The 21,127-nt window shown below is 34.0% G+C and overlaps 3 protein-coding genes across 4 annotated transcripts; all 3 read left to right on the top strand.

The window, feature by feature from the left end:
- The first annotated feature begins 2,257 nt into the window (after positions 1-2,257).
- LOC117911276 lies at positions 2,258-8,035 on the top strand. Of its 2 annotated transcripts, none has more exons than XM_034825575.1 (5): positions 2,258-2,430; positions 3,533-3,988; positions 5,600-5,661; positions 5,755-6,760; positions 7,426-8,035. In XM_034825575.1, exons 2-4 carry the CDS (start codon positions 3,667-3,669, stop codon positions 6,736-6,738), a joined length of 1,368 nt encoding a protein of 455 aa, XP_034681466.1. In that variant the 5' UTR covers positions 2,258-2,430; positions 3,533-3,666; the 3' UTR covers positions 6,739-6,760; positions 7,426-8,035. The 2 variants fall into 2 exon arrangements, with proteins under 2 accessions (XP_034681466.1, XP_034681467.1); XM_034825576.1 differs by having other exon boundaries at positions 2,259-2,430; positions 5,600-5,631.
- Positions 8,036-8,424: 389 nt separating this feature from the next.
- Positions 8,425-9,864, top strand: LOC117911518 (late embryogenesis abundant protein-like). Its single transcript, XM_034825923.1, has 2 exons — positions 8,425-9,217; positions 9,344-9,864. Exons 1-2 carry the CDS (start codon positions 8,897-8,899, stop codon positions 9,590-9,592), a joined length of 570 nt encoding a protein of 189 aa, XP_034681814.1. The 5' UTR covers positions 8,425-8,896; the 3' UTR covers positions 9,593-9,864.
- Positions 9,865-14,714: 4,850 nt separating this feature from the next.
- On the top strand, positions 14,715-19,599 carry LOC117909421 (bifunctional phosphatase IMPL2, chloroplastic). The gene is made up of 9 exons (XM_034823470.1): positions 14,715-15,168; positions 15,508-15,586; positions 15,925-16,019; positions 16,133-16,182; positions 17,014-17,138; positions 17,307-17,373; positions 18,466-18,555; positions 18,950-19,061; positions 19,252-19,599. The coding sequence occupies exons 1-9, from the start codon at positions 14,886-14,888 to the stop codon at positions 19,320-19,322; spliced, it is 972 nt and encodes a 323-aa protein (XP_034679361.1). The 5' UTR covers positions 14,715-14,885; the 3' UTR covers positions 19,323-19,599.
- The last annotated feature ends 1,528 nt before the right edge of the window (positions 19,600-21,127 follow it).

The following is a 21,127-nucleotide window of genomic DNA, read 5'->3' as shown; positions in this document are numbered from 1 at the left end:
TTAGGATAAGAGTAAATTAATCTTTTCCCTTATTCTTTCATTAAATATATTTAAATTCTATTTTGTATTATACCTATTTTAGAAAGAGTTCGTTTTTTTTCTCCTTTTTTTTTCATTTTAAATTTTTTTGGATTTCCCAAATAAAACACCCAAAAACACGTCAAAATTATTCTTAAAAACATACCATCTTTAGAATAAATATTCAAAAATTAATTTTTTTATAAGTTTCCCAAATGTGTTTTATGAGTTAAAAAACCATTTTATATTTGAAAAAAAAATAAAAAATAATTCAACAACATTTTCCCAACATATCAATGTCAAATAGATCTCTTGATTTTGCAAAAGTGACATGATTGAACTTGAGAAGAAAAAAAAAAAAACCCTAAATAAAAAAAGTTCTCCCTTCCCAAAAAAGTAATTATTTCTTTGCACAAGCGTGTATTTTTAAGGCAAAGACAAAGGTGGAGAAAAAACACATCAAGAAGTCTAGCTTGTAGCTCTAAGCCTCTTCCTTTGATGATTATTGATTTGCCTAATCTTTCACTTATACTAATATATGATTGCTTTTGTCCCTTTATTCCACACGCCACCGCTTGATAGAGACTAAATTCACTTTAATGAGGCTTTTATGAAGTGAAATTACACTACCACCCTCAAACTCTTGGGTGCCAAGATGGAGGGGTGCCAGGGCATAATTGACATTTCATGGTTACCCTAACAATTGGAGCTAAATGGTTGGGGGGTTGAACCACATGTTTTATTATAAATATAGTCATTTACGTGCATTACTCAATGTCCCCATTTGTAGTCTTCATGGCTACCTATTGAGTCATGATAGCCGACCCTTGCCATTTGTTTGATTGCCCGGGATATTTGACGATTTTCTTTAATTTTTTAATAATAATGTATATTGCCGACTTATTTTCATATGAATTGGACTGAGTGTTTGAATTTATTATTTAATGACTTAAGTTGATTTTAAATTAAATTATATTTAAATTGTTAATTTAAAAACTACTATTTAATTTTTACTTTAATTATTAAGGTTGTTTGATAAAATTAACTTAAAACATATTTTATATCATTAAAACAACATATTTATCTTCGTAAATTATAATTTTGATAAAAGAGGTCGAGTAACAATAGAAATTGTGCAATAACAAAAGAGATCACTGAGGAGATCGTAAAAATAACCAGATGAAAGTAAAAAAATAAAATAAAGATGTAAACTTAAGAATGAGTTAATTAATTTTACTTATTACTTCAAATTATTTTTTATTTTAAATTATACCATTAAGTTATTAAGTTATTAAAATAAAGCTCATATTCAAGTTCGAGTTAAATAGTAAAAATATCTATACAAATCCTCTTAAACAGAGGATTGAGTTCGATCAGACCAACTCTTCCAAGTTCCATACCCGATTATCACATTAATTATCTTGATTTACATTTAATTTTATAAATAATTTTAAGTTTCAATTTCTAATTTTACAATTTTGTCCTACCATGAATTCTAACATATGGCATGTGAACACAAGGTGAGAGTCGTGGGTCCTTGGAGGAATCGGCCCGTAATCTTCCAAATGTTAATTTCAACCTCGTGTCAACTCTTAATTCCAATTTGGATTTTTCTACCTTCTTCTACTGCATTTATTTGATTCTGACCCCGGAAGAGAGATCTTTTATACTGAATATTTTAATAATTAAATCATTTAAAAATAATAAATATTTTTTTAAAATTCTTAAAATAAAATAAAATTTTAAATTTTTTTTCAAATGTAAAATTCATCAAAAACAGCCTTTCAAAAACGAATAATGTAAAAAAGGGAATTTAGGAGAATTCTATATAAAATGATTTAATTAAATTAAAAACATTAATAAATATTAAATACCCTTCAACTTCCGTGTGAGAGTGAAAAGCTTTGGAATGCGTACTGCGCACTCCGCGTACTGCAGAAGTCACCATTTGGTTTCCCTTTCCACCCCCTCTCGCCTCGTTGCCACATATTTAAAAGACAATAACGTACCATCCTCTCATAGCGTGAATTTCAGAACTGTTAGCCCGGAAAGGTACTACTACCTTATGCACCGATGCTCACTCGCTATCCCGCTCTAATTACCGGGAACCCCCCAAGGTGTTTGCTTTTTTGCAATATTCCCACCCCTCCAAGTTAATAACTCCGTTATAATGGACGGCGCTTAACTAAAGATAGACGAAAAAGCACAGTAACGGAGCTATTAAAAGCCGTCAAAAACGACTTCGCTCCTTTCTCTCTTTCTCAGCGAACAAGCAGCAGAATCAGTTTCTCTCTCTAAAACTTCTCTCTCCAAAGGTCTCTGTGTTTCCCCTTCAGAACTCTGTGGTTTCTCTCTCTAGGTTTCGCGTGTTTTCTCTCTTTCTCTCGTCTGTGACGATCTTAGCGTGGAAAGGTATGGTTCGATTGCGTCATGTTGAGGTGTTTTGTTCTGGTTTTGTCTCCATACGGAGACTCGTGTTGTGGAATGATGAAATTTCAATAACCGAAGATGTTTGATTTATTATTTAAATTTCGATTTCTAGGGTTTGGTTTGGGTGTTTTGACTGTGAATTCTGCTTTGGTGGCACTGAATTCGGATCTCTGTGACCTCTGTATGGTTCGTCTTCGTATTTCTAGGGTTACGATTTGGACTCACTCTAAATTTCCTGAAAATCAGCAGATTTAATCAATTCGTGGTTATATATATATATTATTATTATTATTTTAAAATTTTTTTGGTATGTTGATTGTTATTTGTGCTTTTGAACTCCATGGTTTCGAAAAGGTGAGTGTTGGAATTTTGGAACTCAGTTTCTGAGTCTGGTGGAATCATTTGGTGTTCAACTGTGATGGCTATTTGACTGCCATTATTGTTTTTGACTAAGAAAACCCTTTTTTTTTTTTGCTCTGGTTGCTTTCCTTTTATATTCAATTGGGGATGTGCATGGTGACGAAACCCTAGAATCCATTTGAATTGGGAATTCGGAGTGAATTTGTGTAAGTCGTGAGAGAGCAGTTTTCAGGTGCAAGAGACTAAGAGTCTTTTATAATGTGTTTTTGCATTTTTTGTTTTAATTTTGTCATTTAATCTGGTTTTTTCACGTGGAGCATCTTTTGAGTTTTGGTGCTCTTAGTTATGAACTTGTTTAGTATGATCATGAAGTTAGAACGACAAAATCTTCATTCTTTGATCAAGAATAATTTTCATATTTGTATTCTCTAAGCAATCTTTTGCTTTATCTTACTGCATCCACCGGAAGGGTTATACCCCCCAGATAATAAGTGTATATCTTATCAGTGGTTGAAATAGCAATTCTGACAAAAAGATGTTATGATTTTACCCCTAAATTTTTAATTCAATAGTGTAAAATGTTCTATTGTCGTTTTGGTTCCTTTTGATTTTCTACCTTCATTGAGAACATTTTGGAATTTCTTGATTTGTTAAACTTTATGCTTGCTTATACAATTATTGTGTTAGCTAATTGATGGTCTCATTTCATTTACCATAATTTCAGAGGAAAGACAACCTTTTGGAATATTATTCTTAGAGGTAACCATAATGGGTCTATCGGTCAAATGTAAAGTTCTGCAGATGTGAATGGTGTAGTTGCTGGAAACTTCTGTCAATTTTATATGTATCTGAGTGGGCATGGGGTCTGCTTGTTGTGTTGCTGCTAGAGATAGAACAATAACAAATGGACCAAGCTGTGAAGTTATGCAGCATAGAAATGTTCGATATTCACCATCATGGAGCTTCCGATGGGACAACCGAGGGCGTGTAGCAGGTGAAGTTGATACTTCTGCTAGTTGGTTTGCTGATGGCCCGAACAGGAACGGAGGATTGGAAAACAAATCCGAAATAACTTATGCATCAGATGGGGGAAGTCCATTAGAAAACTTTCAAACGCTTACATGGCAGAAGTCACCGGTTTCTGAAGGAACTGCTGGGAATTTGACAACTCCTGCTTCAGGTGAACCTTCAGAATCTAGCTCCTTTGTTTTTGTTTAGTATGCTATGATGGGGTCAGTTGAGTTTCTTAGAAGTGTCTTTTTTCTCCGTGGACTTGGGATAAAAATGCCATGGTTCTTCCTTGCCTTGTAATGGCCATCTGATTAGCATTAGCCTTTTAATATTTGTTATAGAGAGAGCTGTTATTGAAAATTTAATTTCATGGTCTAGTTTGCTTGGATTTGGTGGACACGCTAATGTTCTATTATGGATGTGTGTGTGTTTTTGTTTGTTTGTTTGTTTTTATAATTTTTTTATTGTGATTAGTGAATTAGGCTCTTGTGTACTTGTCCTGCACCTTTGTTTAGCGTAGCATGTTTTGAAGAACCTTTAGCAATGATGAATTTAAGAGAGCTATTTAAAAGTTACATGTGACAGTGGTTGGCATGTGGGAGTAACCTTAATAGAAGATATGGTAGGGGATTGTTGACTAAGATGACCAAAACATGCACATGAAAGATCTGTGGCTGTACCTATGAAAATACAGGTTAGAAGTTCTCAAGGAATGAAAGATGGCTTAGAAGGAGATGAATAGGAGTTTAATAGTCTTACAATCAAATGGAAAATGTGATCCTAGTAAAGTGAAATGATAGAAAAAGGATTTGTACAGCTAATCATTAAAATGGTCAGGATAATAATCAAGCAGTTTTGGTGTATAAGGTGAAGTAGTTTATGCCTCTTCAAGAGTTTCATGTCCCTCATTTTATGTGCAGTAAAAAGGACCCTCTGTTGGCAAATGGTTATATTTCTCTAAGTTTTAGGTTCTCCCATTTTTAATTTTCTAGGATGTGAAGCAGATGATTCTCACCGTGTTCTTTTTTAGGTTCCATTTGGGAATTAGAACATGGTTATAAATATTGTTCCTTTCCAGTCCAGTTTTGGAGAAGCATTTGGTTTTGGCTGCAAGTGACTGCATGAAACTGGCAAATTACTCATCATATGTCCTTCTGCTTTTATTTTCTTCATTGGCAAGTGTTCAAAGCGAGATGACATTTCAACGTGACATTTTATGATCTCTAAAATGTACATGCCATTCTCAATTTTCATGCTGGATGCACAGAAATTGGAGTTTTACAATTGCATGGTTTGTAGGTTTCAAGCTAATTTCTGATCCTCATAGATGATAGATAATATATTTCAATGCTGCTGAGGAAAGGGCTAGGGCTTGTGTAGAAGCTCTTCACATTTATAAAGAGTTTGTTTATTGGTAGATATATGGTTTCCTGGTTTATGTTACAAGTCGCAGATTTCACACTTTAATTTCTGCTTTTGTTCTTTCATTACTGATGTATTACCGTGTTTTTTCTAATGTTTTAAAATAGCATCATGTGGTTGAGCATTGGTCTGATACGCATTTTTGGGGTCATCATATCATTGACAGAATTTTCATTTTCTACTCATCTCATATTTATTTTTACCTTTATTTTAAGAAACAATTCACTAGTCACTATTTGAAAAGGTTGGCTAGGAAGAACTTTCTGCTCTTTACACCCCTTATTGGCTTCTTAACCTGTACTATGTTTTCAGTGTACCATGTTCTGTTGTATCTGATACCTCTCTACATGTCTGGCAGATCAATCTATCTCAAGGAATATCTCTGTGGAAGTGAGTGTGGAACATCTGGAGCTTGTTATTGTAAAAGACCCTTTTGTTGTGGTTTATGATTCTGGATTTAATATTTTCTTTTCCTTAATATGATATACTTCTGTGTTTATAATCATGTTCTAGGTGAAGGAATCAACTGGATCCCCAGGAGTTTCAGATCCGTCTCCTGCTAAACTCTCACCCGCTTTGCCTTCACCTTCACCAACTTTGCCTTCACCTTCGTCTTTGTCAACATCCCCTGTGTCATCCCAAAGTCATATTCTCCCTGCCACCTCAACCCCATCAAGGTGGTCCAGAGGCTCTCCAGGGCATCATTTATTGCGGCAGGTATCCGATAGCCGAATCCCAGGATTGAAATCACCAAACTACTCAATTTCTGAAGAAAGACCACCGTTTGTGCTCCCTGTATGGAACAATGATTCAATTAGGGGCTCTTATGGTGGGTCTTCAGATGGTTGGTCTATGCATGCTTTTTCTGAACTCATGGCTACTTCCCGTAGAGAAAGGTGGTCTTTTGATAGTGAATCTTTGGGCTTCAACCGTGATAAGATAACCAGGTCTAGTAGCAGAATTTCAGCATCTCCCTCTATCGATCTGCAAACTTGTGGTGTTTGCGCAAAGCTCTTGACTGAGAGATCTTCATGGGGCGGCCAGAAAATTATTGCCAGTAACGAGCTCTCAGTGGTGGCGGTTTTAATTTGTGGCCATGTTTACCATGCGGAGTGCTTGGAGAATATGACAGCTGAAATCAACAAGTATGACCCAGCTTGCCCGGTTTGTACTTTTGGAGAGAAGCAGACTCTAAAGTTGTCTGAGAAAGCTCTGAAAGCAGAAATGGATTTGAAGGCTAAAAACAAGAGATCAAGGAACAGAGTTGTGGATAGTGATCTTGATGGCGAAACTGTTGTATTTGATCATCGAAAAAGTAGTGGACGTGAAGGTAAAGGACCCAAGCTGGGCTCCAGTTCCAGCATGAAGAGCTCCTTAGGAAAGCCTTTCTTGAGGCGGCACTTCTCCTTTGGGTCCAAGGGGACTAAATCCTTCTCAGAGAGTCATCAATCTACTAGAAAGAAGGGATTTTTCTGGGCAAAATCTAGCAGGGAATGAGCTTCTTCACAGCTTTTAAGAGGTGAGCATCTTTGCCTCTCACAAATGTCAGACTTTGTCAAATTCACATTACAGGAAATTTTTGTTTCTCCTTTCTCCTGCACCACTAATGACTCCTGAGCCCCATACCTTTATGCCATAATTACCTCCAAATCTGATGGAGATATTTTTATTATTGTGGAATTGGAATTACTAAGAGCAAATCGCCAAATACCTATAGAGTTTTGATAATTGTTTTTCAACCGAAAAATAAGAGTTCGTTTGATAGTGATTTTAGAAAGTGTTTTTAGTAACATTTCCTATTATCACTTTCAAACACGCAAAGTTTCATGATTTTTTTGACAGCAAATAGCTTTTTAAAAATTTCTCTTAAATCAGAGTTTTTTTTCTTCAACATATTTTAATTGTTTTTGAAGTTTTTTTTAAAAATAATTGTATAAATATATAGAAGGATTAAAAATAAAGTGTTACATACAAGTTGCTTTCAAGAAAGTTACTTTCAAGAAGTATTTAGAAATATAGAAAACCGTTTGAAAATATTTTAAATTCTCATAATGATCTTTGTTCTAGACAGAATTGTTTTTGAAAACTCCTTAAAATTTTTTTCTCAGAACTGTATTCGCCTCTTAAATTCTAGGAGGAGATTCTTTGAACTCTTGCTAGACTCACCATCTTCTATGTATACAGATGCAGCCTGCGATCACGGCTGGGCACCCGAATTGTGAAGGGAGCAGGGCGGCACTCATCACATATCCTGTTAAGAAACATCTGTATTGGTGGATCTTCATATGTTTCAACCAGCAGTCCTTTAGCTAGTGAATTTACACTGTAAAGAAAAGAAAGAAAAAGGAGAAATATATAAAAGAACAATTCATCATGTTGATGGAAGAAGCAAAAAAGGAAAAAAAAAATAAAAAAAAATAGTAGAATGGAAAAGCATTATGACACTAGTATTCTGTTCTTGTTTTGTACAGTTGAATTTGTTTCTTGCCTCTTGAAACATACATGAATTGATTCAAAGAAACTCCATATGACTACTACCACTAGAGAGCCAAGCTGAGTCTGCCAAGAAACACATTGCTGAGCCAACTCTCGACTCTAGAGGGCTTTTGATTTGTCTATCACATTAGTTATCCTTTAATTTCTTTAGGAAATTTACTTCCTATTATGCTAAAAGGGTGGTGGTGATTCTGGTGAATGGGATTATGTTTTCTCTATAATAGTTTATATTGTTCTTCTATGTTATATGACATGATATTGAAATTTCAAGGTAAGAGATTTATTCGGAATTTGCTCCTATGATAAAGAATGTGCTATTCTCGTTGATGTATGACTTTCCAATTCCTTAAGCTATTGAGGAAAAGATAAGGTGTGGTTTGAGCAGTTCTCTCCACTTTGTTGCAAATGATGGGTCATGACTATGTAACAAAGGCCGGTAAAAAAGCTCTTTTTTTTAGGGTAAAAGAGCTAAGGTTCTGTTTGGAACAGTTTTTTGTTCTTAGGGATAAACAGATATGTTTTGTTCTTGAAAATAGAAGATGTGTTGTTAGAAAACATTTTCTGGTTGTTTCATTTCTTGTTTGGGTGTTGATTTAAAAATAATTATTTAAATATAAAAATGATTAAAAATAAAATATTACATAAAAGTTATTTTTAAAACATATTAAATAAGCTATTGTTTTATAAAACATTTTTTCAAACAGGACCTTATGACTCCATATGGTTGATTTGTGGAGTTTAACCAAACAAGGGATGGAATGGCAGGAGGTACGAGGAGCATTGGAGAGGGGAACATCAAGCTTCCAAATCCCACCGCCAATTTGTTTTGAATCCAAACAAAAACGGACTTGGAACCCGAACAGATTAACCAGAACATCGTCATCCATGATCCATCTCAGTCACCAAAGCCATTGAGGCCCATCGGCCATTACCCATTTGTCACTCTCTTCACACAACACGTTCCCTCGCCTCCGCCACGTGCCTTCACCCCCCTTTCTCTTTTTTGCAACCTTCATGATACGTGTCACAACCTTCTTACATGCGCATAGAGCCATTCATCATCTCGTCTATTTCAGTCCCTTCCCCACATTCCCTAATTTCTAACATCACTCTCCGTTTGAAAAACTACTGACTTTGTGGGTCTATAGATTTTGCTTCAATGGCGGATTTGCGGGACGAACATGGAAACCCCATTCAGTTGACGGACCAACACGGCAACCCAGTTCAGTTAACCGACGAGCACGGCAACCCTATGCACCTCACCGGCGTTGCTAGCACCCACCCGATCACCACCACCATCGCTCCAGTGCATGACGCTGATGCCCTCAAAACTGCTGGAGAATCTCACCCGCCCACTTCCGGACACGGGATCGCTGATCAAGCCGTGCACGGTGGTGCACCAGTGGCCGCTGAGCCGGTCGAAGGTGGAGGTGGTGAGATTCACCATGAGAAGCGCGAGAGCAGTTCCAGCTCCAGCTCGGTGAATATTGAAATTCTTAATTAATTACCTCTTCATTCATAACTTTCTCTTTTCAGTTTTATTGAAGTTAGGATCATTAGTAATTGTTGAGACTTTGAACTGTGTTTTGTTGTTTGAATTTTGTAGTCTGAGGATGATGGACAAGGTGGGAGAAGGAAGAAGGGGCTGAAGGAGAAAATAAAAGAGAAACTAACAGGTGGGAAGCACAAGGAGGAGCAGGGGCATGCACCAACCACAGGGGTGGCGATCACCACCACCACCACTGGGAGCGCCACCACCCCCGTTACTGTGCTGCATCACCATGAACAGCATGAGAAGAAGGGCATGTTGGAGAAGATCAAGGACAAGCTACCTGGCCACCACACCTCCCACTGAACCTACCTCCATATGTGCAAATGGCTTCGTTCCTAGGCTTCTATATAGTCTATGCAGTTGGTTGTCTTCTACTTCTGTTAGAATTTGAATTCATGGGTATGCTGTGTGTTTCTTTTATGTACTTACAAATTGTGAGAGTTTGGAGGTTGTGTAATATCCCTAGTGGATGATGTGTATCCATGTATTGATTTCATTAGCTACTATTTCCTATGTAATTTTCCTTAGAGAGTTGATAAAGATTTGGTACCACCACTTCTTTCAGAGTCTCACAATTTCAGTCTTATTCTTTGAGGGGGTCCTTATCAGTTATCACAGAGGGTCTTCTTCCTCGGCACCCAAATTTGAACTCCATGGCCTACTCCTTTTTGCCATCCATCATGCATTCTCTCTATACATAATCGAACAGTAGATTAATTTTCTGCATGCCATGGTACCAATTATATATCCTGCAATATTTATTCGCCTTATTTCATATTGGAGTCAAATGCTTTGGCCCTTTCAATACAATTAATGCCTTTCCAACTTTCTTGGGGTATCAAAGAAAATCTGGGCTTATTCATTGGATAATAATGGTGGGACTAGAAAAAAATATAATAGTTTCAAAACCTGAAATAAAATGTTTTTAATTTGGTTTTTATATTTTTAAATATATTTTTAAAATAAAAATAATTTTGATATGCAATATTTTATTTTTAATCACTCTTTATATTTATATAATTATTTTAAAAATATTATTAAAAAATAACTGCCTAGTAGGATTAGAGGCAGGAGCCACAGGCAGAGTGAGGTGTGATGTTGGAGGGTGGGGTGGTGCCGAGGTGTCAAGGCTTGGGGGAAGAGGGGCGGTCAGGTCTAACCTATGAGAGGTCTTCACATACTTGTATATGTTACCAAGGGATATTACTTTATAGGGGTCTAGGTCAGCTAACCTTGTGAGACCATCTCTACGAGTTTAAAGAGGTCATAACCTTGTCCCTCATGCAAACAAAAGATCGATGTCTCATTTAGTATCTTCCTAATTGGAAGGTGATGGTGCATTCTTCTTCTTTATTTTTCTAATTTAAAGAGGTCACACCTCTTCCCTCCTCACGCAAGTGAAATAGTTGTCTCACTTTGTAATTATGTTCTTAATTGGAAAGTAATGAGTACTCCCTCAATATCTTCTATGAGCAAGGATCCACTAAAATAACGATATAGACGCCATGTGTCAAACATATCTCCCAACCTAACATAGGATGTGTCATAGTGCTCATATCACAATCTAAACACATGTAATCATGTGAGTGGAAAGTCCTCATATATATAAGGATGCATTATTGATGATTCAATATGTCATATTGGAATGAAAGCTTCGGAGGAAGCATAGTGTTAAACGAGGTTAGAAGCGGGTTCTTTGCTTCATATTCATTCAGTCATCGCCCACTTTGTATTCTTTATGGTTGAGTTTGTTCCGCCTTCTTAGAATGTGGAGGCACTCCTAGGTATCCCAATTAGAAGAGATGTTCATTCACTTTTAGTTTGTAAAGTTGGCTTCTTTCATAGTTGGATCCTAGGTTGCAACTTTAAAGAAAGACTAAATTTTGTAATTGGAGGAGACCACCCCTTTTTCCATTTACAAATCAAAAAGAAGATGCTCGAGGTTCAATAGCATTGCCATTTATATAAACCACCAAAAAAGAGTATGTGGTGAGGGTATCAAGGTCGCTATGTGAAATTAAGCATCAAGGTTTCTTGTAGACGGAGGTGAAGTTTGCTAAGGACAAAGTTTAGTGTTCAAGATGAGAAGAACAAAGCAAGTCCTTAGAAGAATGTTTTATATAGCTAAGATAAACCTTCGTTCATTGATTAGATAAGTGAATTTTGATGTTGCCTATCTAACTTGATCATATTTAACTTAACGGGTATTTGATAAATTAATTTAATAACTTAATATGATTTAATAAATTAATTTAATTTATTAAATAAATTGAACATGTTTAATAAAATAACTTAATATCACAACTTAAAGTAAAAAAATAATTTTAAATATTAAGTCAAAATAGTTAATTTATTCTTAATCTTAGATTTCTTTTACCTCATTTGCCTATATCTAGTAAGGGTATTTTATAACAATGAGTCCACATCCATGACTCATCTTTTGTAGTAAATATTTTCTAATTCTTTTATACATCTATATTAATTTAAATATAGATATTTAAAAAATAAATTTAATGTTTAAAATTAGTGAAAGTAAAAATTAATTAAAATTAAATAAGATAAATATTAGTTAAAATTAATGAGAGTAAACATATTAATTTAATAATTTAAAATTAATTTTATCGAATAACTTTAATACTTGAAGTAAAAATTAAATATAAACTTTAAATTAATAATATATAAATAATTTAACTTAAAATTAACTTAAATCATTATAATTAAAGACTCAAGGATCATGATTCTCTTATTTAGAGAATATTGAGATGTCTAAACATGATAAAATAAGGTTCTCCACTAAAAGGGGATACAAGAAGAGATTAAATGAGCAAGTTGGATAAAGACTATACACTCCATATTTAAGATTGGTTTCAAGTAGAACATCGCAAAGGCCACCAATGTTTCATGTTGTGCATGCAAATGTGCCCCACATGTCCGCTAAATTACAAGGGAACATATGCATGCACTTCCACTTTCTTGCCTCGTCTTTCCATTTATCTTCTAAATTAACATATCTTCTCCCATCCCATCATAAGATTTTCAATTTTTATGTCTCACGTCACAAATATCAGCATGTCTTAGAAGTTGAAAACAAAATTTCAATTCTTTAAATTAAAAAACCAAAAAATTAAGATGTTTTTAATTTAATTGTCAATACGAAAATAAACGAAGTGAAAAATCTTAGATTTGACAAACACTTCTTTCAATTGTCCACACAAGAGTAAAGGAAGTGAAAAATGTTAGGAATTTGACAAACACTTGGTTCACTTATTAAAGGTGGCTTGCAATCAAATGAATGTTGAGGGTACCCCCAATGTATAATTGGAGCAAGTGCCAATAAGAGAATTGAGGAGAGTGGAAAAAATTGGAACTTGGCAAAAACTTATTCATAAAGGTGGCTTGCAAACAAAGGAATGTCGAAGGTATCCTCAATATATTATTAGAGCAATTATCAATATGAATTGAGAAGAGAAGAAAATATTGGGATCAAGTAAATTTTTTTTTTTTTTTTTTTAACAAATTAAAGATAACTACAATCAAAAGGGATGTCGAGGGTATTCTCAGTGAATCTCTTCTGATGATAAAATTAGTAAAAGAGAAAAATTGTATAAAAATTTTTAAAAGATGATTGTTTATGTCTTTGTTGACTTATGTGGTATTTGTTTTTTGGCTAAATAAAAAAATCGAAATATTTGATTTTTTTCTATTAAGTTAAAAGTAATTTGTAGACATCGTCCAACATAAATAAAGTGAACTTGTCATCAATTTGTTTAATTTAGTTATATTGGATGATATCAATATGTTACTTTTAGTTGAATAGAAAAAATCAAATATTTTGATTTTTTTTATTTAACAGAAAAACAAATACCACATTAGTTACTATTCTATTTTCATAGCGTTTCATTAGACGCAACTCAATATTTTACTTTAGATATACTTTGGACAAATGGTGACTCATAGATTTGAAGTCAACTCATAATAGAGAAAATAGAAGTTTGGTTATCCATCCAACATACAATTGATGTAGAAGCATAAAGAGTGGTGAAAGGTGATGCTGATTTGGTATCTAATGGGGCTATGCCATGGGATATTCCATCATGGAATCACTGCACTGTTGGAAATGGGTGTGGAGTCATACTTCTACTGCTGGAAGCCATTACTAATTTTATACATTCTCTTTTATTATATAGTTTTCCATCCCTTTTCATGCTTGCTCTGGACTCCACTCTGCCCTATCCTTGCTTCTTTCTGAGACAAGCAGTTTCTGCTCCTTTTCTTTTCGTAAGGCAAAGAGGAAGAAGAGGAAGTGGTTTTTTGTCATTTTATTGAAATTGAAAACAGTTGTATTTGTAGCATTTTCAAATAAGAGAAAAAGAGACCATTATCAACCTAAGTTTCAAAAGAAAACCACAACCCATGTTTGTTTGGGTGAAAAGTTTATTTTTAACCTAAATTCAAACTACGATTTTGAATAATTAGTGCTATATTTCATGTAAAATGAAAGAAAAATTTCTTAATTTAACCGTATAAATGTTTTTTAATTTTTTTTTTAAATTTACAATAAATAAATCTCTAATGTCAAGTCATCATAGATTTCCGTGATATTCGTATCGATTGAGTTACAACTTACAAATCTATTATTTCTATTTGTTTGAAAATTTAAAATTTTTTAAATGTTTATATGCATTTATATATAATATTTTATTTTTCATTATTCTCCATATTTTAAAACAAAATAACTAAAATAATTAAAATATATTATCATAAAACATTTTAATATGTTACCATTCCAGACATATCCTAATATTTTGCAAGCAATCCATTAGTGGTAGTATGGACTTTTTGATAAAATTTAAAATATAATATACACTATGTAAAATATTTTTAGTTTTTATAAAAGGGAATAATTAATAAAAAGATTATTAAATTTTATATAAAAGAATAAAAATGAGTTTAAAGAAGTTGGTAAAATCATTTTAATTTTTCTATTTTGTTTTTTTTTTTTTCTTCCCTTTTCCTTAAAAATTTGTAAGAACCATATACATATACATGAAAAGACATAATTTTAAAAAATAGAAAAAAAATGATATTAAATTATTACCATGGGTGTTTGTCTTTTAATTTTCTTCTTTCTTAATACTTCTAATCTTTCTCAAATTAAAAAAAAAAAATACATAAAAATGTCATTTTGGCTTTTGAGCTAAAAATTATTATTATTATTTACTTTATTTAAATTTCAAAATAATACCTCTCAAAGCATTGAAGAAGATCCAAACTGAATAAATATTTATACTTTTATAATTAATTAATTAATTAACTTTTTAATGAAGAATTTATGCTTAGATGATTCCAAAAATCTCCCATTTATGATCGTTCAAAATTCCCTTTTCGTGATATTTCTTCAAATTTTCTGGGTATCCAAACTGGCGTAGTACGAAATTAGGAATCAATTGCATCAGCCACAATCTGACGGTGACACACACGTCAACCCCGGTCCCCCACTCTCTAACTCTCGCTCTCTTGTTCTTCCCTGGTACTCAGAAAAAACTGGTTACTTTCTCTCTTGGCGCCTATATAAACCCTCATTTTGGCCATAGCGATGCTATCGCAAACCTCAGCATTCGTCTCATATTCTTCTCAGTTTCGAAGTGTTCGATTCTCTGCCAATCTCTCGACCTCTGCCCTTGGCCGAACCTCACTCAGTCTTCCAATGGCTTCTAATTCGAAGCTCTCAAATCAAATCCAGAACATCGGCTTAGGGCTCAATGACTCTGAACTCGACAGGTTCGCCGATGTCGGCAACAAAGTTGCTGATGCCGCCGGAGAAGTGATTCGCGGGTATTTTCGCAAAAAGTTTGACATTCTCCAGAAGGAGGATTTAAGTAAGTTGCTGATTCAGAAGGGTGTGTTTGTTTGTTTGCTGAGAAAAGTTTGTGAATGGAAAGGGACAGTGTATGGCTTTTGCTGGTTTGATTTCTGAAGATTATATATTTATCTATATGGCTTAGTTGAGAAATTTGATGAATGATAGATTTTAGGATTGATTTGGCGTGGTTGAAGGCGGTAGAGCTCTCATATGAATTCAGCATGTAGTTGCATAGTGAAAATTTAAAGCTTCAAAATTATGATTTCTTATCTTTTCCAACATTTTTTTGGCAAATTTTTTGTCATTTGTATTTTCAGTGTGATATTTTTTTGGGTATTTACTTGATTTGCTGCAGGTCCTGTAACAATTGCAGATCAAGCAGCAGAGGAATCTATGGTTTCAATCTTATTAGAGAGTTTTCCTTCTCATGCAATGTAAGTCATATATGTGATTGGACACTATCTTCTCTCCTCCCTTTTTCTTTAAAAAAAATTACTTGTTTATTGAGAAGGGAAAGAAAAGAAAATTTTAAAATGTATATCTGTGTTTGAATTGCAGCTCAGCTGAATATTTGTAAATATATTTTCAGTTTAGTGGAGACTCAAGTTCCAAAAAAAAAAAATGATGATTTTCATATTCCAAAATTTATTTATTTCTTTTGATTTCCTCACAATTAAAAATTTGTTTTATGTTAGATGTTATATTTGAAGTCATTTAGTTTCACTTTTCTTTTTTTTTCTTTTTTTAATTGAATGCATAAGAACAATTGTAGTTATGGAGAGGAGAATGGGTGGAGATGTAAAGAGAAGTTTGCAGACTATGTTTGGGTTTTAGATCCAATAGATGGGACAAAGAGTTTCATAACTGGTATTTTTTTTCTTTTTGATCCTTTTTTTTTATCCCTCTTTATTCCTCTAGAATTATTGGTTCCACGAGTAAGCTCTGTAACCTTCATCTGTTTATATTTGTACCATTTCCAGGCAAACCATTGTTTGGCACTCTAATTGCTCTTCTGCACAAGGGTAGACCGGTAAGAATCACCTTCCTTGTAGTTGGATATTTCAAATAGAATGGTTTGTCTTCTAAGTAGCAAAAAACAGAACTTTTGTGAGATGTTTGTTGTGGCAGATGTCCTGTTATTTGTGTTTATTTTCTGGGGAAACTGGAGGGCTTTACTTGGATGCATTGTAAATTCTTATGCAAGGATCCTGACAAGTTGTCAGTTGAAGAGAACATAAAGAAAAAGATAGAAAATGGATGAAACATGATTGCCTAATTGAGTGATTATCCACCTTAATTACTATGAGGTCTTTAATCTTCATTTAATTAGCTTTATTCTTCAAAACAGACAATTAATAATCATATTGTAAACCAACAAAATAATTAATGATAAACTAATCCATTATTTGATAGAAGGACATAAACCTGCATGACCTTACTTTGAAAAGACTTAAACTAGAATTAACAATTTAATATCGGACATGTAATTCCTTACCCTCATTAGGCCTTTAATAGCTGCAGAATTGCATTGAATTCTTCTCCTGGTTGGAAGTGTTTATAACTATCATAGCAAAGCTCCCCTTCTTTGGTCTCTCCATTGTATTGATTCCAATAAGCTTTTGTAACTGCTATTGAGGCTTGAAGGACAAACAATTCCTGTCCTTCTGCTTCTGTTTCAATGCTTTTCAGAGCTACCTGTAAAAAATAACTTGGGATTTTTTCATCCATATTGACATTCTAATAATTTAGTTTTTTACATTAAATCAAACTTGACTGAACAACTTGCAGGAAGGGTTCATTTGTTGCAGGGCTTATGAAATTTATTTAATTTTTCCCTTAACTGAGAAGCATGCCTTTGCAGATTCTTGGCATAATTGATCAGCCTGTTTTACGTGAAAGATGGATTGGGATGAGTGGAAGAAAAACGACATTGAATGGACAAGAAGTAGCCACACGGGATTGTGCAAAACTAGCACAAGCGTATTTGTATGTCCTCCTTATTTATATAGTATTGTTCTTGTAAAACACTAGAGGTTGTGGTGAAGATTGATCCATATTCAAGCATTCACTCCCCTTTGGCAAAGCTATTTAACCCCTTGCAAGCAAGCCCTGCATGTGGCAGGCATCTATAATCTGTTTTCTTTCTCTGTTTAGGTACACCACAAGTCCTCACCTGTTCAGTGGAGATGCTGAAGATGCATTTGCCCGTGTTAGAAATAAGGTCTGTGTCTTTCTGTTCATTCAATTGATTTCGATGAAAGGTTCCATGCATGGTTTCTTTAAGTATGATTCATACCAAGTAATGACATGTATTTTTTGGTATCAATTACCAATTTCAGATGTACAATGTGATAGAAGCATAAAGAAAATCTCAACAACTTTGACAATGTGTTGATTCAAGTTTGCAATACCTTTATATTGTTGTCCAGGGTCACATGGTATAAACCTATAGCTTGTGAAGCGTTATATATCCAATCGAGTTCCTTTTTCTCTACTTTTCCTCTTTAGTTTTGAAGTTTAGGACTCTATGAGCTTTAAAACTGAATGGAAAGACCTTTTTTTTGAGAGGATTGCATCAAATATTTAAAATTTTGAGGATTTGGGGATCTTTTGGGAGGGATTGCTTAACTGAGGTAAGGAGTCTAAGGACATAACGAAAAGTGGGAAAAAAATAATAAAAATGATACTAAAAGAAAATATCTTTTTTTTTTTTTCTAAAGTCTGGGTTAAAATGACTTCATATTTCTTATTTACTACACTTTCCTTATATTTGCTTTTGTGAAGTTGACATGCAATTTGTTGGATCTGCATTCTTTATTCATCGAATTTTTGTCTTCTTTATTTTTTCATAATACATGCCAAGGCTAGATTAAAATAATAATTGGGTGTATTTTTTTCAAGCAATTTTTGAATTTTGGATGATATATATTGATGGATAGATAATATGCTAAATGGAAATATTTAGGTTTACATTCATAATTAATTTATCTCAGATTTTGGATTAGAATTTATGAACCATAAATCAGTCTAATAAACTCGATCATGTAGTGATTTTTTTGCATCATATCTTATGTACGAAATTACTTGCTTCTTTCAATGTAATGATTATTTTTTTCTTGTAATCCCAATTGACGTGGTAGGATACCTAACCTTATCAAGGTTCATCAATAATGTGAATGAATCTGATACTTAGACTGAAACTGCATGGTTTCTAAATCAAGCAATTATGATATACGTCTGTTTGATGTGAAAACCAAGGGCCTAGGTTTATAGATAGTCTAAATCTTCTTCTCCGTGTTTCTTTGGTGTACAGGTGAAAGTGCCATTATATGGCTGTGACTGTTATGCTTATGCCCTTTTGGCATCTGGATATGTGGATCTTGTGATTGAGTCTGGTCTCAAGGTAAGCTAGCTGTAGCCACTTTTTCCTATGCAGTAGACATGAATTAGAATTTACTTTCCATGGACATGAGGAAGTCTTTGTAGCAATGGAAATAGGAAACAAGCAGTGTCCATGACATAACAGCAATTTTTTCAAGTGACTTCCCGGCAGGACTTGTTCCATGAAAACAAATTGAGCCAAAAGTGATTTTTTTTTCCTTTGTTTTTGCAATTTCATTACATTTAATACTTCACCCCTTTGCCTTTCCACTCGGTCACGCCCTTGTGTGACTATGGACTGTATAATCCAATGCAAAATCTTGTTATGTTCATTTGTTGTCCTGTGAGGAACTTGAAGTGTTAAATAAGCTTCATTGATTTTGTCTAATCATGGTTGTAACTTTTTTCCTTATTAGCCATATGATTTCCTTTCGCTGGTACCTGTGATAGAAGGTGCTGGGGGAGTCATAACTGACTGGAAAGGGCAACAGCTTTATTGGGAGGCTTCCTCAGATTCACATGCCCCAAGTATGATCACTTCCCATGAACTACACTCCACTTTTTCTGTTATTTCTCATGACCTGTCTGAATATTGTCCTAGCCAATTTGATAATCAATTCATAAATCCAACTGCTGTGCAGTCAACAGTCATTTAATCGCTCCTGTACTGTAAGCATTTCCACATGATCACTTCTTGCTAATGGGTTTTATCTTGCAGGTTTTAACGTAGTGGCCGCAGGAGATGAAGAGCTTCACCAGCAAGCTCTAGATTCATTGCAATGGCAGTAAGATTCACATTCATGGGAAACAAGCATGGTTCATGGGTGTACCCTATTGAAGATGGACCCATAGAAGGAGGGAAGCAGCAGACATGTAGCAAAGCAATGTTTATTTATCGAGTGTAGAACTTTATTCACAAGCATATGATTCCCCCACCTTCAATTATTTCTGTTGGTGTATCTTTAGCTCTCAATCCACCTATTTAAGTTTCTTCGATTTCAAGTTGGCTTTTGGTGGATTCGGTTTCATATATGGCCTAATCTTCAATGTTAGCTCATGTTGGGGATCCTTCTTTTGGTCTAGAAACAGGGATTCTTCCTTTGTAACGGCCCTGCCCACAACACATGGTAATAGCTCATACTAAAAAGATTCAAGAGATTTAAATCTGTTGATCAGACAAGAAAACCCACAGACATGGAGGAAGAAACTGAGAAACAGTTTCAGAGATTGGCCTTCTTCCTGGTAAATGAACAAAATTGAACTGGCAAACAAATGACATTTTGTATGGCCAAACAATGGGAAGGGACATAAATGCTTCCAAATATGTAGGGTTATAACTTGGGCTGGTTCGTCAGGTTAATGGCTAACCCGAACCCAACCTGAACTAGGAACAATTAATCCAAGCTGGCAAACAAATGACATTTGTATGGCCAAACAATGAGAAGGGACATAAATGCTTCCAAATATGTAGGGTTATAACTTGGGCTGGTTCGTCAGGTTAATGGCTAACCCGAACCCAACCTGAACTAGGAACAATTAATCCAAGCTCAACCCATCCCAACCTTTAACTCGATGTTTTCAATTCAAGTCCAAGTCAACCTCATTTTTCTAAATTTGTATTGATTGGGTTAGACTTGGTTGATTGAGTTGTATGATTTAAAATCTATATATAGTGGTTTTTTAAAAACTTTTTGTCAAAATTTAAATAATAAATAACACAAAATTTTAAGATAACAATAAAAAATGAAAATAAACTTATATATCTTTAAAAAATAATAATCAAATGTATGATATAAGAGTAAAAATAAACTTAATGAAAAAGTATATGATATAATTATAATTTCATTTTTTTTCTTTAAAATCTAAAAAAATGTGAACATTATCATAAAAGACAATAATCATTATAAATATTATAAAAATATTAAGCCAGACTCAGGTTATGTTAGGGTTGTTTGAATCTTGGTTGGAGCCCAACTTAAATTAAGTTTGACTTAAGAAAATTTAATTCAAATTCAATCCGAGTAATGAAAATATTTACTCAAACCCGTTAAAATATCATGTTGAATTCAAGTTAGATTAGACCAATTCATCCAAGTTGTACTCCTACAAATATGTATTTTTTTAAAATACAATTTTAATTTAAATATTAAAATTATTTTTTCAAAATGCAACTGAAATTTTAATTGGATTTACGGTCAAAAATGTTTTTTTAGGTTTTATATTTTAAAATTAACTGTAATTTTTTTTCAAAATTCCATTTGGGTAATACCATCTGGAGTGAAAGGTTCAATTTATTACGAATCCCCGGTTTGCAACCCAAGCCAATACATGCGAAGTAGGAAAGAAACGACGTCGTTTTGTAGGTGTCACTGAGAACGATGCTCAAAGGGTTGAAAACGTAAAAACAACCAAACGGCGTCGTTTTATACGGTTTAGAAAGGAAAAACATTGTCGTCTGGAGTTTGGACGTGCCAGCCCGATTTATCCTCTAGATTGGGCCGACGTTGTAGCCTGTAACGACAATCCGGACAAAAATAGCCCATAACCCGGATGGCCCATGTTTGGGAGCCCACTCTCTCCACTACATAGGAAGG

The sequence above is a fragment of the Vitis riparia genome, chromosome 3, assembly GCF_004353265.1.
Source record: "Vitis riparia cultivar Riparia Gloire de Montpellier isolate 1030 chromosome 3, EGFV_Vit.rip_1.0, whole genome shotgun sequence".
Lineage (NCBI taxonomy): Eukaryota > Viridiplantae > Streptophyta > Magnoliopsida > Vitales > Vitaceae > Vitis > Vitis riparia.
The sequence above is the reverse complement of the archived record's forward strand: the minus strand, read 5'-3'. Positions and strand labels throughout refer to the sequence as shown.

Excerpts from the sequence above, each read along its gene's own strand:
- LOC117911276 (XM_034825575.1), top strand. The coding sequence starts at position 3,667 with ATGGGGTCTGCTTGTTGTGTTGCTGCTAGAGATAGAACAATAACAAAT. Across the intron at positions 3,989-5,599 it reads TTTGACAACTCCTGCTTCAG|ATCAATCTATCTCAAGGAAT; the intron begins GTGAACCTTCAG and ends CATGTCTGGCAG. Across the intron at positions 5,662-5,754 it reads AACATCTGGAGCTTGTTATT|GTGAAGGAATCAACTGGATC; the intron begins GTAAAAGACCCT and ends ATCATGTTCTAG.
- LOC117909421 (XM_034823470.1), top strand. The coding sequence starts at position 14,886 with ATGCTATCGCAAACCTCAGCATTCGTCTCATATTCTTCTCAGTTTCGA. Across the intron at positions 15,587-15,924 it reads AGTTTTCCTTCTCATGCAAT|TTATGGAGAGGAGAATGGGT; the intron begins GTAAGTCATATA and ends GAACAATTGTAG. Across the intron at positions 16,183-17,013 it reads TTCTGCACAAGGGTAGACCG|ATTCTTGGCATAATTGATCA; the intron begins GTAAGAATCACC and ends ATGCCTTTGCAG.
- LOC117911518 (XM_034825923.1), top strand. The coding sequence starts at position 8,897 with ATGGCGGATTTGCGGGACGAACATGGAAACCCCATTCAGTTGACGGAC. Across the intron at positions 9,218-9,343 it reads GCAGTTCCAGCTCCAGCTCG|TCTGAGGATGATGGACAAGG; the intron begins GTGAATATTGAA and ends TGAATTTTGTAG.